Raw genomic sequence first — 14811 nt, 5'->3', positions numbered from 1 at the left:
TCCTGCCCAGGACAGACCATTCTGCCTTTCCTGCTGCCCACATCCCACACCCAGACTGGAAGCAAAGGGTTACACAAAGCATCACAGCCACGCAGGGCTGGAGCACTTGGCTCTGTGCCCCTGGCACTCTCCTGGCTCTGACTGTTCCTGCCCTTTGGGAGCATCCCAGCTCACAGCAGGCTCATGATGAGGTCTCTCTCCTGTGCACTGCTGCCCTGCTCTGTTTTGCACAGTAGAGGAGCATCAGCTCTTTGCAGGTGCAGCTTTTGTCTCCTGGTGCTTCCAAAGCCCTGGCAACAGCTCCTGCTGCCTTTCCCCACAGGAGAAGCTGCATTAGCAGGATGCTCCACCAGCAGCAGAAATAACAACGAGGACTTTTCCTTCAGCCCCATCGCAGCTCAGAGCATCCAGGCATCTCTCCTCCAGCTTGGCTGGTGCTGAGACCCATGTCCTGAGCAGGCAGGGACTGCCAGGGGCTGCCAAGAGCAGGTAGGGGCAGAAAGGAGCCGGCAGGGGCAGATGAAAGCAGGCAGGGACAGGGACCACACTCACCTGAGGGCTGGCAAGGGCAAACAAGGGCTGGGTGATGCAGAAAGGGGCTGGCAGGGGCAGAAAGGAGCAGGCAGGGACGATTCTCCCCTCAGGGCTGGCAGGGATGGGCAAGAGCAGACAGGGGCTGGCAAAGGCATGCAGGGAGCAGACTCACCTGCAGGCTGGCAGGGGCTGGGAAGCTGAGCCAGTCCAGCAGCTCACACTTGTCCCTCAGCCAGTCGGAGGCCCAGACGCTGACCCGCTGGTCCCTGCTGGTGGCCAGCCAGAGCTCACTGCCCCCCACCCCAAAGTCACACTGCTGGGGAAGGCAAACACAACACAGTGACTGCTGGGACAGCAGCTTTTGGGCAGTGCTTGGAGTCACTAACACCTCCATGGCCACCAAACCCCCAAGTGCCATGGCCACAGGTTTCTGGAACACCTCCAGGCATGGGGACTCCACCACCTCCCTGGGCAGCCTCTTCCAGTCCCTGACCACTCTTGCAGCAAAGACATTTTTCCTCCTCTCCAACCTGACCCTCCCCTGGCACACTTTCAGGCCATTGCCTCTCCTTCTAGCACCTGAGCCTAGGGAGCAGAGCCCAAGCCCCAGCTGGCTGCAGCCTCCTCTCAGGGAGCTGCAGAGAGCAATGAGGTCTCCCTCAGCTTCCTCTTCTCCAGGCTCAACACCCCCAGCTCCCTCAGCTGCTCCTCCCCAGCCCTCTTCTCCAGACCCTTCCCCAGCTCTCTTGCCCTTCTCAGGACCTGCTCCAGCCCTCAATGTCCTTCTTGCAGTGAGAGCCCAGACCTGACCCCAGCACTCAAGCTGTGGCCTCCCCAGTGCCCAGCCCAGGGGCACAATCCCTGCCCTGCTCCTGCTGCCACCCCATTGCTGCTCCAGGCCAGGCTGCTGCTGCCCTTCTTGCCCACCTGGGCACTCCCTGGCTCCTCTTCAGCTGCTGGCACCCAGCACCCCCAGGGCCTTCTCTGCTGGGCACTTTGCTACCACTCTGCTCCCAGCCTGGAGGCTTCCTGGGGTTGTTGTGACCCCAGGGCAGGACCCAGCCCTTGGCCTTGTTAAATCTCATACAGCTGACCTCAGCCCATTGATGGTTGGACTTAATGATCTCAGAGGCTTTTTCCAATCAAAACAATTCTGATTCTATGATTTAGACTGTAACAGGACAGGGAAGCTGTGGCCCTAGGCTGAAAGCCCCAGCAGGCTGCTGGAGGAGCAGAGAGGGCCTGGCCTGAAGGACACAGATCTCTGGCCCTGGAAGCCCTCTGCACATTTCCTAGGGGAGTGCTTGCAGACCAGCAACGTCCTTCACCTAACCCAAGGATGATCTCCTGTGCTGAGGCCTCCAGAGCTGCCCCAGCACTGCAGGGGAGGTCTCAGCAGGCACAGCAGAGGGGCAGAATCCCCTCCCTGCCCCTTGCTGCCCACACTGCTGGGGATCAGCCCAGGACAGGGCTGGCTCTGGGCTTCCCACAGCTCTGTGGTGACACAGGGGGAGCTGCTCCTGCTGAGAGCTGGGGCAGAGGGTGAGGTCTCACCTGCTTCCTGGTGCACTGGAGAACAGTGATGGGTGAGCCTCTGTGGTCAGCCAGGACACGGATGGTGACTCCGGTGTGAGGGCTGCTGACAGCCACCAGCCCATCCTCAGCCCCTGATAAGATCATTTCTCCTGTGGGCAGGGGAGAGAGAAGGATGGGACACAGCTTGGAGGAGAAGCAAAACCCCTGAGGAAGAAGGTCCAGAACAGCAGTGCCCCAAAACACTGTGAAAGGCTGGGAAGATGGAACTGGTTGGTTAGAAAAGGCCTCCCAAGATCAGCCCCAGCCAGCAACCCAACCCCACCATGGCCACCAAACCCTGGCCCCAAGTGCCATGGCCACACCTTTCTGGAACCCCTCCAGGCATGGGGACTCCACCACCTCCCTGGGCAGCCTCTGTCAATCAAGGGCTGGCTAAGCTGAGCTGTCTCAGACACCCACAAGGACTCCACACTGAAGAGGAGCCACAGCAGCCTGTGAGCAGGACATGAGGGAATGCTTCTTGCACCCAGCCCCCTGCCAACACACCTCCATGCCCCACCTACCACAGCTCAGCTGGCAGAGCCACCCAAGCCCACCCACACAGGCTCTCCAGCTGCTCTCTGTGCTGCTGACCTGCCACCTGCGGCAAGTCAGCAGCACAGAGAGCAGCTGGAGCTGAGGGCAGCCAGGCACCCCTGGGCAGCCTCACCATCTGTAGAGTAGGCAACAGCTGTGACTGCAGGGCCATGGGGGTGCAGCTTCAGCTCCAGCTGTGTCCTGGTGATGCTGAACACACGCAGGGTGCCATTGCTGTACCCTGCCACCACCTGCTGGCTCTCAGCTCCACAGGCAGCCACGGGGGGAGGCTTCCAGGCCAGGCACTGGCAGCTCTGCAAAGGAGCCAGGGCACAGACACAGTGACACACTGAAGGCAGCAAATGCACTACAAAAAACTCCAAGGATTCCTCCAGCTTCACAGAGCATGCTGGGGGTGGGAAGGGAGCTCTGGAGCTCACCCAGCCCAAGCCCCTGCTCCAGCAGGGCACCCACAGCAGCTTGCCCAGGAGCACAATGCCCAGGGGGGGTTGGAAGCTCTCCACACAAGGACACTCCACAACCTCTCTGGCCAGCCTGCACCAGCCCTCCAGCACCCTCACACCAAACAACTTTCTCCTCCTGCTCAGGTGGAGCCTCCTGGGTGTCAGTTTGTGCCCCTTGGCGTGTCCCTGGACACCCACAGCTCCTTTAGCTCTTGCTGAGCATTGCTCAGCTGCCCTCTGGGGCTGCTCTTCTGCAGGCTCTCAGCCCCAGGGCTCTCAGCCTTTGCTGCTCACAGAGCTGCTCCAGGCCCCTCAGCAGCTTTGCAGCCTCCCCTGGACCCTCTCCTGCAGTTCTCTGTCTCTCCTGAACTGGGGAGCCCAGAACTGGACCCAGGAGTGCAGCTGTGGCCTCAATAGAGCACAGTACTCTGCAAGGACACAGAAGTCCATGCAACCCCAAGCAGTGAAGTGTAGGCTGTGGCTTCTGTCAAGAGAAAGAGATCAACCCCAATACCCCAAAGCCTTACCTGGTTGAGCACCTGGAACTGCACCACCAGCTCCAGGCTGCCCAGAGACCAAACCCTCAGGCTGCCGTCCTCGGCGCAGGTGGCACAGAGAGTCTCCTCAGGGCTGAAGCACATCTGAGTCACCTGCAGAGCATCACACAGTGCTCTGGGCAGGAAGGGAGCTCCAAAGCTCATCCAGTCCAACCCCTGCACTCAGCAGGGACATCTCCAACTAGATCAGGTTGTCCAGAGCCCTGTCCAGCCTCACCTTGAATATCTCCAGGCATGGAGCCTCAACCACCTCCCTGGCAACCTGCTGCAGTGTTCCAGCAGCCTCCTGGTGCAGAACTTGTTCCTCACATCCAATCTCAATCTGCTCTGCTCTAGTTTGAAGCCGTTGCCCCTGGGCCTGTCACTACAGCCCCTTGTAAGCAGTCTCTCTCCATCCTTCTTGTAGCCCCTTCAGGCACTGGAAGGCTGCTTTAAGGTCTCCCTGGAGCCTTCTCTTCTCCTGGCTGACTACCCCCAGCTCCCTCAGCCTGTCCTCTAGCAGAGGTGCTCCAAGCCCCTGATCATTTTCCTGGTCCTGTTCAAACAGACAGGCAACAGGGGCTCTACAGGGGCCACATCATCTCCACTGCCCCTCTTGTCCTCCTCCTCTCATGGGTGACACCAGAAACGAAGCCCTGAGCATAACAGAAGCTGTGGTGCTGGAGTGGGATGCTGAATGTTGGGCTGGCAGCTGGGCTGGAGATGGAAATCAGGGAAGCTAAGCCCAAAGGTAGGACAATGCCCTGCACTGTGTAGGTGCATAAAAGAGCTTCACCTCTGCAAAGGGTCTGAACCCTTTGTTCTGTAGCACAAAGTCACTGCAGAGCTGCAAGGGCATGGAGGCAGCCTCAGGCAGGTTGCAGATGGCACTAAACTGGGTGGCAGAGTTGGTCTGCTGCAGGGCAGGAGGCTCTGCAGAGGGACCTGGCCAGGCTGGCTCCATGGCTGAGGCCAATGTAATGAGGTTCAACAAGGCCAAGGGCTGGGTCCTGCCCTGGGGTCACAACAACCCAACTCTGGTGCAGATGTGGTGCTGAGGGACATGGTTCAGTGGTGCCCTGGCAGTGCTGGGTTAAGGCTTGGCCTTGATAATCCTAGAATGGGTTGGGTTGGAAGGGACCTTCAAGATCCTCCAGTGCCAGCCCCCTGCCACCAGCCCAGGTTGCTCAAGGCCTCATCCAGCCTGGCCTTCAATACCTCCAGCGAGGAGGATGCTGCCCCAGGGTGGGTGCTCCTCATCCCTTCTGCTCTAGGATGGAGCCTGTGCAGCTCCCAGGGCATGGGCAGGGCAGCACTGCCAGTCCAGGCTGTCCTTGGAGTGGAGGTGGTGTCCCCAGCCCCTGTGCCCTGCCTGTGCAGGGCATCCACAACCCCACACCCACACTGCCCCAGTGGCTGCCCACACTCACTGCCAAGAATCTCAGTGATTCCCTGATTCCATGGTGTCCTGCCAGCACCACCAAGCTCTGCAGCTCCCAAGCAGGACTCCAGCAGCCCACACACACCGTGGAAGGGCACGGACAGCAGCCACAGCTGCTGGGCACTGCCCAGTCTGCTGCCTGCTGCTCTGACCTTGTCCCTGTGGCCACTGATGAGCTGAATGCTGCTGCTCTCTGCCCAGTTGATGTACCAGAGGGTTCCTGCCGTGGTGCCCACGATGCCCATCTCCAGGCCCTGGTCGAAGGCTGCACTCACTATGGCCCCATCCAGGCTGAGCTCATGCTCCAGCAGCACTGAGCTGCACCTGGAGGGAAGGAGAAGGTGTGAAAGATGAGCTCAGCTGCTGGAGCAGCCATTCTGCCTCCTTTAGATGCTTTTTCCAGTGAGCCCAGACACGCAGCTGGAGCTGAATAGGTCACTGAGGGGTTGCTGTGCACTGAGCAGTGACCATGGTGGCATCTGCACTGCAACCAGCTTCTGTGAGGGAGAAAGGGACCACGGGTGCAGCAGCCCACAGGGAGAAAACAAGCCCAGGAGTTTCAGCAAAGGGCTTCCTACAAATGAGCAGCACAGCACTGAGGCACCAAACACTCCACACAATTCCAGGCTGAGGCCAATGGGATGAGGTTCAACAAGGCCAAGGGCTGGGTCCTGCCCTTGGCTCACAATAACCCCAGGAAGGCTCCAGGCTGGGGGCAGAGTGGCTGCAAAGTGCCCAGCAGAGAAGGCCCTGGGGGTGCTGGGTGCCAGCAGCTGAAGAGGAGCCAAGGAGTGCCCAGGTGGGCAAGAAGGGCAGCAGCAGCCTGGCCTGGAGCAGCAATGGGGTAGCAGCAGGAGCAGGGCAGGGATTGTGCCTCTGGGCTGGGCACTGGGGAGGGCACAGCTTGAGTGCTGGGGTCAGGTCTGGGCTCTCACTGCAAGAAGGACATTGAGGAGCTGGAGCAGGTCCAGAGAAGGGCAAGAGAGCTGGGGAAGGGTCTGGAGAAGAGGGCTGGGGAGGAGCAGCTGAGGGAGCTGGGGGTGTTGAGCCTGGAGAAGAGGAGGCTGAGGGAGACCTCATTGCTCTCTGCAGCTCCCTGAGAGGAGGCTGGAGCCAGCTGGGGCTTGGGCTCTGCTCCCTAGGCTCAGGGGATAGAAGGAGAGGCAATGGCCTGAAAGTGTGCCAGGGGAGGGTTAGGTTGGAGAGGAGGAAAAACGTCTTTGCTGCAAGAGTGGTCAGGGACTGGAAGAGGCTGCCCAGGGAGGTGGTGGAGTCCCCATGCCTGGAGGTGTTCCAAAAGGGTGTGGCCATGGCCCTTGGGGCCAGGGTTTGGTGGCCATGGTGGGGTTGGGTTGCTGGTTGGACTGGATGCTCTGAAAGGTCTCTTCCAACCCAAACTATTCTATGATTCAGAGGGTTCAGGTCCCTATGTCACAAACTCAGGACAAAGATCCAGACAGAAAGAATCAGCAGCCACAGGGGGGAAGAGGAAAAGAATGAGGAGCAGCAGGAGCAGCAGGAGCAGGGTGGCTGCAGGCAGAGCAGTCAGTGAAAAGCCACCTCTCAGACAGGTCCTGGAGCTGCCAGGTGAGGGGAAGAGCATCTCCAGGACCTGATGAGACAGGCATGGGAAGAGCAGAGATGCTGGAGCCACTATCTCCTACCTGGCATCAGGACCTTTCAGCCTCAGCTCCTGCACGGCGCCCACTGCCCACAGACGAATGCGTTTGGTGCTGCTGCCACTCACCAGCCTGTGGTGCCCACACAGCAGGACACCTGGAGAGCAGCAGGGATGGAAAGCACCTGTTAGCATCCCCTGCCCCCAGCCTGCATGGCATCAAAGGACTGGGGGGGTTGGAAGGACATTTCCAGGTTACCAAATTCATGCTCCTGCAGCCAGCAGGGACAGCTGCAGCCAGAGCAGGCTGCTCCCAGCCCCAACCAACCTGCCCTGCACTGCTGCCAGCCATGGGGCAGCTCCCACCTCTCTGGGCAGCCTGGGCCAGGCTCTCCCCACCCTCACTGCCAAACATTTCTCCCTTCTCTCCACTCTCAATCTCCCTCTTTCGCTTCCAACCATCCCCCCTTGGCCTGTCCCAACAGGCCCTGAGAAAAACTCTGTCCCCAGCTTCCTTCTGTCCCCTTGAAGCACTGCAAGGCCACCAGAAGGTCTCCCTGGAGCCTTCTCCTCTCCAGGCTGAACAACCCCAACTCTCCCAGCCTGGCTTCACAGCAGAGGGCTTCCACCCTGCCAGCACTGCTGTGGCCTCCTCTGGCCCTGCTCCCACAGCTCCCTGTCTGTGCTGAGGACTCCAGAGCTGCCCCAGCACTGCAGGGGAGGTCTCAGCAGGCACAGCAGAGGGGCAGAATCCCCTCCCTGCCCCTGCTGCCCTACACACTGCTGGGGATGAGCCCAGGACAGGCTGGGGCTGGGCTGGCAGTGCTCAGTGCCAGCTCTGCACCCCCAGCACCCCCAAGGCCTTCCCCCCAGGGCTGCTCTCCAGCCCTTCACCCCCAGCCTGGATTGGTACTGGGGGCTGTGCTGACCCAGCTTCAGGATCTTGCTCCCGACCTCACTGAGCCTCATGAGGGTCCCATGGTCCCCTTCCTCCAGCTTGCCCAGGTCCCTCTGGATGGATCCCATCACATGTGCCCCCCACACCACCCAGCCTGGTACCACCTGCAAGTATGCTGAGGGAGCCTGGATCCAGTGTCTGTGCCATGGATGAAGACATTAAACAACACTGGTCCCAGTATGGACCCAGCAGGACACCTCTGGTTATCTGGACATCAAGCCATTGGCCACTGCTATCCAACCAACCCCTCAGCCACCCAGCAGCCCTCCCATCACATCCATAGCTCTCCAACTGGGAGAGAAGGATCATGGAATCACAGAATTGTCAGGGCTAGAAGGGACCTCAAGGCTCAGCCAGTTCCAACCCCCCTGCCATGGGCAGGGACACCTCACACCACAGCAGGTTGCTCACAGCCACATCCAGCCTGGCTGCAAAAACCTCCAGGGATGAGGCTTCCACCACCTCCCTGGGCAACCTGTGCCAGTCTCTCACCACCCTCATGGGGAACAACTTCTTTCTAACAACCAATCTGAATCTCCCCACTTCTAGTTTTGCTCCATCCCCCCCAGTCCTGTCCCTACCCAACATCCTAAAAATTCCCTCCCCAGCTTTCCTGTAGCCCCCTTCAGATCCTGGAAGGCCACAGGAAGGTCTCCTCAGAGCCTTCTCCTCTGCAGACTGAAGAGCCCCAACTCTCTGTCTGTCCTCACAGGAGATGTTCTGGGGGACTATGTCAAAGCCTCATCAGCAGAGATGTCAGCACCCAAGCTGTGCTCCTGACATCCAGGCAGGGCAGAGAGCTCCTCTGCAGCCCAGGCCCCCAGGGAAACCCTGGTTACAGATCCACTGCTACCTACACAGCCTGTGTCCACCACAGACAGGAACAGCTCAGAGCAGAGGTCTGCAAGCTGGCTGCTCCTTTTTGCCAGTGAGATGCCTTCTACAGCCCTAGCACACAGCTGGCACCTCTGTACCCACCGATCTCACCCTGGTCAGCCTCCCAGGTCATGAAGCAGCAGTTGGTCTCAGTGTCCCACACACAGACCTGCCCTGAGCTGGTGCCACTGAACAGCAGATGGCTGGCACCATAGCAGAGAGAGGTCAGCTCCACTGGGCCCACAGCATCTGGAGCTGGGGCCTGGAGAACCTGCCAGAAACAGAGTCAACAGAAAAGTCAAAGAGAACATCCCAGAGTGGCAGCAGGGTGGGCATGGGAAGGGAGCTCTGGAGCTCCCCCAGCCCAAGCCCTGCTCCAGCAGGGCACCCACAGCACAATGCCCAGGAGCACAATGCCCAGGGGGGGTTGGAAGCTCTCCACACAAGGACACTCCACAACCTCTCTGGCCAGCCTGCTCCAGCCCTCCAGCACCCTCACACCAAACAACTTTCTCCTCCTGCTCACATCCAACCTCCTGCCTGCCACTTTGTGCCCCTTGCCCCTTGTGCTGGCCCTGGGCACCACTGAGCAGAGTCTGGCCCCAGCCTCTTGCCCCCTACCCACAGCTCCTTTAGCTCTTGCTGAGCATTGCTCAGCTGCCCTCTGGGGCTGCTCTTCTGCAGGCTCTCAGCCCCAGGGCTCTCAGCCTTTGCTGCTCACAGAGCTGCTCCAGGCCCCTCAGCAGCTCTGCAGCCTCCCTTGGACTCTCTCCAGCACTTCTCTGTCTCTCCTGAACTGGGGAGCTCAGAACTGGGTGGAACAGGACCAGTTGTGACCTTGCTAGAGCAGAGTAGAGGGGCAGGAGAACCTCCCTCCACCTGGTGCTTACCTACACCACAGTAAACCCTCCCCCCCTCCCCTCAATTCATAGGCAATGCCTCAAACACAACCAAAAGCCACTTCTGGCCAGCCAACAGCCTCTGCCTAAGATCATCACCTCCACAGACCTGGAGAGGCAGAGCCTCTATCCCCACTCACCAGGGGCCTGGACGGGGGAAGGGGGAAGGGGGAAGGGATGCTGCTGAGGCATTGTCAAAGCAGGGAAAGCTGAGGTTGTTACCTTGAGGTTGACACCAGGTCCCTGCTGCTCCAAGAGCCAAAGCCTGAGGGCTCCCTCCCCCGCACAGGCCAGCTCCCAGGGACACTGGGGACTGAAAGCCACCTCGTGGGCTGGCTGCCAGATGCCAGCAGATGCCAGGAGCTGGAGGGTGCAGGTGCTCCACACAGCAATGCTCTTGTCCCTGTAGTCCCCTGGGTGGAGCAGGAAAGACAGGAGGAGAAAGTTCTGCAGCCTCAGGATGTTCTCACAGCATCACAGAACATCGAAGAGACCTCCAGAGATCAGCCAGCCCAACCCTGCCAGGGCAGGGCACCCAGGAACACATCCAGGGGGGGCTGGAAGCTCTCCAGAGCAGGAGACTCCACAACCTCTCTGGGCAGCCTGCTCCAGGCCTCCAGCACCCTCACAGGGACAAAGTTTTCCCTCCTGTTCCCGTGGCACCTCCTCTGCTCCAGCTTGCCCCCAGTGACCCTTGTGCTCTCCTTGGCCATCCCTGAGCAGAGCCTGGCTCCAGCCCTGCACATCTTTATCCCCAGCACTGAGGGCAGCCCTCAGGCTCCTCTGCTCCCAGCTCCCTCAGCCTGGCCTCACAGGAGATGCTCCACTGCCTGCAGCAGCTCTGTGCCTCTGGGATGGACTCTCTCAAGCAGTTCCCTGAGGTCCTTCTTGACCTGAGGGGCCCAGAACTGGACACAATATTCCAGAGGTGTCCTCAGCAGGGCAGAGCAGAGGGGCAGGAGAACCTCTCTGACCTACTCACCACAGCCCTTCCAATGCACCCCAGGATGCCCTTGGCCTTCCTGGCCCCAAGGGCACACTGCTGACTCAGGGGCATCCTTCTGCCCACCAGGACCCCCAGGTCCCTCTCCTCTGCACTGCTCTCCAACAAGTTATCCCCAGCCTGTCCTGGTCCCTGGGGCTGTTCTTCCCCAGATGCCAGACTCTACCCTTGGCCTTGTTGGATTCCACTTTCCCTTTCTGCTCACCCAGGTCTCCAGCCTGGGCAGCTCAGGCTGAAGGGCAGCACAGCCTGAGGGGTGTCAGCCACTGCTCCCAGATTGGTGCCATCAGCAAACTGGCTGGCAGTGCCCTCTGTGCCCTCAGCCAGCTCAATGTATTGAGCAGCACAAACACATCAGCTGTACCACCCTCCTGCCCTGCTGGTTACAGACAACTGCTGCATAGGGCCTGCAGCCCTAGCTCCTCCTGTGCTCAGCACAGGCTGCCTGAGGTGCTGAGTGCTCACTGCAGCTCAGGGCAGACAGAGCTGCACTGCACTGCACTACACACTGCAGGCTACAGCCAGTTTGGTCCTACAAGGGGTGAGGACTGCAGCCAGCACTGACTGATGGTGGGCCTGGAAGAGATTGCAGCAGGCAGAGCAGGTTCCTGCTCCTCCTACATCCCCAGGAGCTGCTGTGGGAAGTGATCATCTCCCTGGGCTGGGCTCTGGGGAGGCCACAGCTCAAATCCTGGGGGGCAGTTCCCAGGAGGACATTGAGGAGCTGGAGCAGGTCCAGAGAAGGGCAAGAGAGCTGGGGAAGGGTCTGGAGAAGAGGGCTGGGGAGGAGCAGCTGAGGGAGCTGGGGGTGTTGAGCCTGGAGAAGAGGAGGCTGAGGGAGACCTCATTGCTCTCTGCAGCTCCCTGAGAGGAGGCTGGAGCCAGCTGGGGCTTGGCCTCTGCTGCCACGGAACAAGGGACAGGACAAGAGGCAATGGCCTCAAGCTGCACCAGGGGTGGTTCAGGTTGGCCATGAGGAACAATTTCTTCCCCTTGAGGGGTGTCCAGGCCTGGCCCAGGCTGCCCAGGGCAGTGCTGCAATCCCCATCCCTGGAGAGGTTCCAGAGCTGTGTAGCTGTGGTGCTGAGGGCCATGGCTCAGTGGTGCCCTGGCAGTGCTGGGGTAAGGCTTGGACTGGATGACCTCAAAGGTCTCCTCAAACCAAATCCCTTCTGTGATTGCAGAGTTCTCCTGCACACCTCAGTGAATACCCCACACAAGCACGTCACTGCCATGGGGCACTCAGGGCTCCCAACAGGTCTGAAAGAAGAAAGAGTTTGGCAGCTGGGCTGAGGTCAAACTGAGCTGGAAGGTGACCTGGATGGAAGCCAGCAGGTCTTGGAGGCAGCAGCAATGTTTGCCTTGATGATGGCAAATACCATGGAGTACCTGCAGCAGTGCCTCCAGTTCTGGGACCCCCAGCACAAGAAGGACCTGGAGCTGCTGGAGAGGGGCCAGAGGAGGTCATGAAGATGATCAGAGGCTGGAGAAGCTCCCCTGTGGGGACAGGCTGGGAGAGTTGGGGCTGTGCAGCCTGGAGAGGAGAAGGCTCCAGGGAGACCTCAGAGCAGCCTTCCAGTACCTGAAGGGGCTCCAGGAGAGCTGGGGAGGGACTTTGGAGAAGGGCTGGGAGTGCCAGGATGAGGGACAATGGCTTGGAGCTGGGAGAGGGGAGAGTGAGAGTGAAGAGGAAGAAATTCTTTGGAGTGAGGGTGGTGAGACACTGGCACAGGTTGCCCAGGGAGGCTGTGGCTGTGCCCTCCCTGGAGGTGTTGAAGGCCAGGCTGGATGAGACCTTGAGCAGCCTGTGCTGATGGGAGGTGTCCCTGCCCATGGCAGGGGGTTGGCACTCGATGGTCTTGAAGGCCCCTTCCAACCCAACCCATTCTGTGAATGCTCCCAGCCAGCTCCACAGGACACTGCTCTGCTGCTGAAGCTCTCTGGAGGTGTTCAGCTTTTCTCCCCCATGCAGCCCAGTCAGGAGGAGGAGGAGGAAGCTCCTCTTCCAAGCTGTGCAGAACTTGTTTATGCCAGGGGCAGCCGCAGCAGCCCAGGGAGGGACACTGCAGGCTCCACAGGTCCTCTCTCATGCACAACAAGAGCTGACTAATTGCATGTTTGTCTTCTCCATGTCCCCTGCCCAGAGAAAACAGACAGCTTGAGTGTCCATCTTGTGCTGGCACTGCTGCCTGGCAGGAGGCTCCCAGTTTGCAGCCTGGCTGCTTCAGTGCAGCTCCAGCTCAGCTGCAGCAAGAAGGCCAGAAGAAGGCTTTCCCCTTTGGACCCTGGACACAGGACCCTGGGGCTTGACCAGCACTGCTGAGCCAAGAGAAGAAAGCTGCAGGTGCAGGGGAACCAAAACAGCTGAGGCAAATGAGAGAGAAGTGAAGGGGAGCAGGAAGAACCCAGTGGAGATGACTGTGGCTGAGCCCCCCAAGGCTGCTTTGCCCTCAGAGCACTGCTGAGAGCAGCCTGGAAGCATTCCCAGTGGAGAAAGTCCCTCAGGAGGGGCACCCTGCCAGGAGGAGCAGGGATCCCCTGCTCTTGTGTGTAGAATCACAGACTGGGTCGGGTGGGAAGGGACCCTAGGAGGCCATCCAAGTCCAAGCCCTGCAGCCAGCAGGGACAGCTGCAGCCAGAGCAGGCTGCTCCCAGCCCCAACCAACCTGCCCTGCACTGCTGCCAGCCATGGGGCAGCTCCCACCTCTCTGGGCAGCCTGGGCCAGGCTCTCCCCACCCTCACTGCCAAACATTTCTCCCTTCTCTCCACTCTCAATCTCCCTCTTTCACTTCCAACCATCCCCCCTTGGCCTGTCCCAACAGGCTCTGAGACAAACTCTGTCCCCAGCTTCCTTCTGTCCCCTTGAAGCACTGCAAGGCCACCAGAAGGTCTCCCTGGAGCCTTCTCCTCTCCAGGCTGAACAACCCCAACTCTCCCAGCCTGGCCTCCCAGCAGAGGGCTTCCACCCTGCCAGCACTGCTGTGGCCTCCTCTGGCCCTGCTCCCACAGCTCCCTGTCTGTGCTGAGGACTCCAGAGCTGCCCCAGCACTGCAGGGGAGGTCTCAGCAGGCACAGCAGAGGGGCAGAGTCCCCTTGCTGCAAGGGCTTCTGCTTTATCTGGCAAGCTCCAGCTTGGTTTGTATCTCACAGGTGTCACACATCCTCCTCCCATGCTGGGTCCTCTCCAGCTGTGCTCCTGCCTTCAGAGCTGCTGTTGTGGCTGTACTCACCCAGGGTAACCAGGAACCTGTCATCCCTGGAGAAGGCCATGGACTGTACTTGTGACCTGTGATGGAAGAACCTTGATGTGCAAGCCCCATCCTGCACGTTCCAGAGGCAGACCTGACACTGGAGGTCTCCATCCCTCTTTCCCGAGGCAGAGGCCAGGAGCTAATGGAACAAAACATGGACCCTCAGACCTTGGGAGGCAATCAGAGACCACCTCATTAGCTGGCCTGAAATTGCAGTGGTGTGGCTGGCAAACGGCAAATCCAGGGAGCAGAGCCATCAGCTGAGGGCAGGAGGCAGCAGAGTGGCAGCTCAAGGAAGGCAGCAGCCCCTCTGGTCACATCAGGCCAGCACAAGGACAGCCAGGCTGCAGGACCTGGGACTGCTGCTCCACAGCCCCAGCAGGCAGAAGGAACAGGCAGCAGCCAGCTGAGCTGCCAGGCTCTGAGGTCCCTTCAGCCCAGGGCAGCAGGGCCTCTCCTACCTGGGCATGGTGGCTGAGGGCCAGTGTGGAGATCTCCTCTGGGTGGCCCAGCCAGTGGCTCTGAGCTCCTGAGTGCAGGTCTTCCACCACAATCAGGCAGCCACAGGTGTAGGCAAAGAAGCCTGGCAGAGGAAGAGGAGGAAGAGGAGGAGGAGGAGGAGATGAGCTGCTTGTGTGTCAAGGCTTTGCATACAGCACCAATGGCAGCCTGCACTGCAGCTCAGGGAAGCTCCTCTGTGGCCAAACAGACCAAAGCAGCCTGGCCTGGAGCAAGAGCAGGGTAGGGATTGTGACTCTGGACTGGGCACTGGGGAGGCCACAGCTCAAATCCTGGGGGCAGTTCTGGGCCCCTCTTTCCCAGAAGGATATTGAGGAACTGGAGTAGGGCAAGAGAGCTGGGGAAGGGTCTGGAGAAGAGGGCTGGGGAGGAGCAGCTGAGGGAGCTGGGGGTGTTGAGCCTGGAGAAGAGGAGGCTGAGGGAGACCTCATTGCTCTCTCCAACTCCTGAGAGGAGGCTGGAGCCAGGGAGGACAAGAGGCAAAGGACTCAAGTTGCCCCAGGGGAGGTTTAGGTTGGACATGAGAAGAAACTTCTTCACTGGAAGGGTTATCAAGGCCTGGTCCAGGCTGCCCAGGGGGGTGGCTGAATCCCCACCCC

At 59.9% G+C, this 14811-nt stretch overlaps 1 protein-coding gene across 1 annotated transcript in view; it reads right to left on the bottom strand.

Moving 5' to 3' along the window:
* Window positions 1-14811, bottom strand: part of WDR90 (WD repeat domain 90) — a 47860-nt gene that overhangs the window by 2286 nt on the left and 30763 nt on the right. The window contains 10 exon segments of the mRNA XM_054390900.1: window positions 707-850; window positions 2089-2219; window positions 2780-2960; window positions 3638-3760; window positions 5240-5411; window positions 6752-6863; window positions 8642-8810; window positions 9661-9851; window positions 13673-13832; window positions 14155-14276. Of these exon segments, the coding sequence (XP_054246875.1) occupies window positions 707-850; window positions 2089-2219; window positions 2780-2960; window positions 3638-3760; window positions 5240-5411; window positions 6752-6863; window positions 8642-8810; window positions 9661-9851; window positions 13673-13832; window positions 14155-14276 (1505 nt within the window).

The sequence above is a fragment of the Indicator indicator genome, chromosome 22, assembly GCF_027791375.1.
Source record: "Indicator indicator isolate 239-I01 chromosome 22, UM_Iind_1.1, whole genome shotgun sequence".
Lineage (NCBI taxonomy): Eukaryota > Metazoa > Chordata > Aves > Piciformes > Indicatoridae > Indicator > Indicator indicator.
This window is presented reverse-complemented; position numbering and strand designations above follow the sequence as displayed.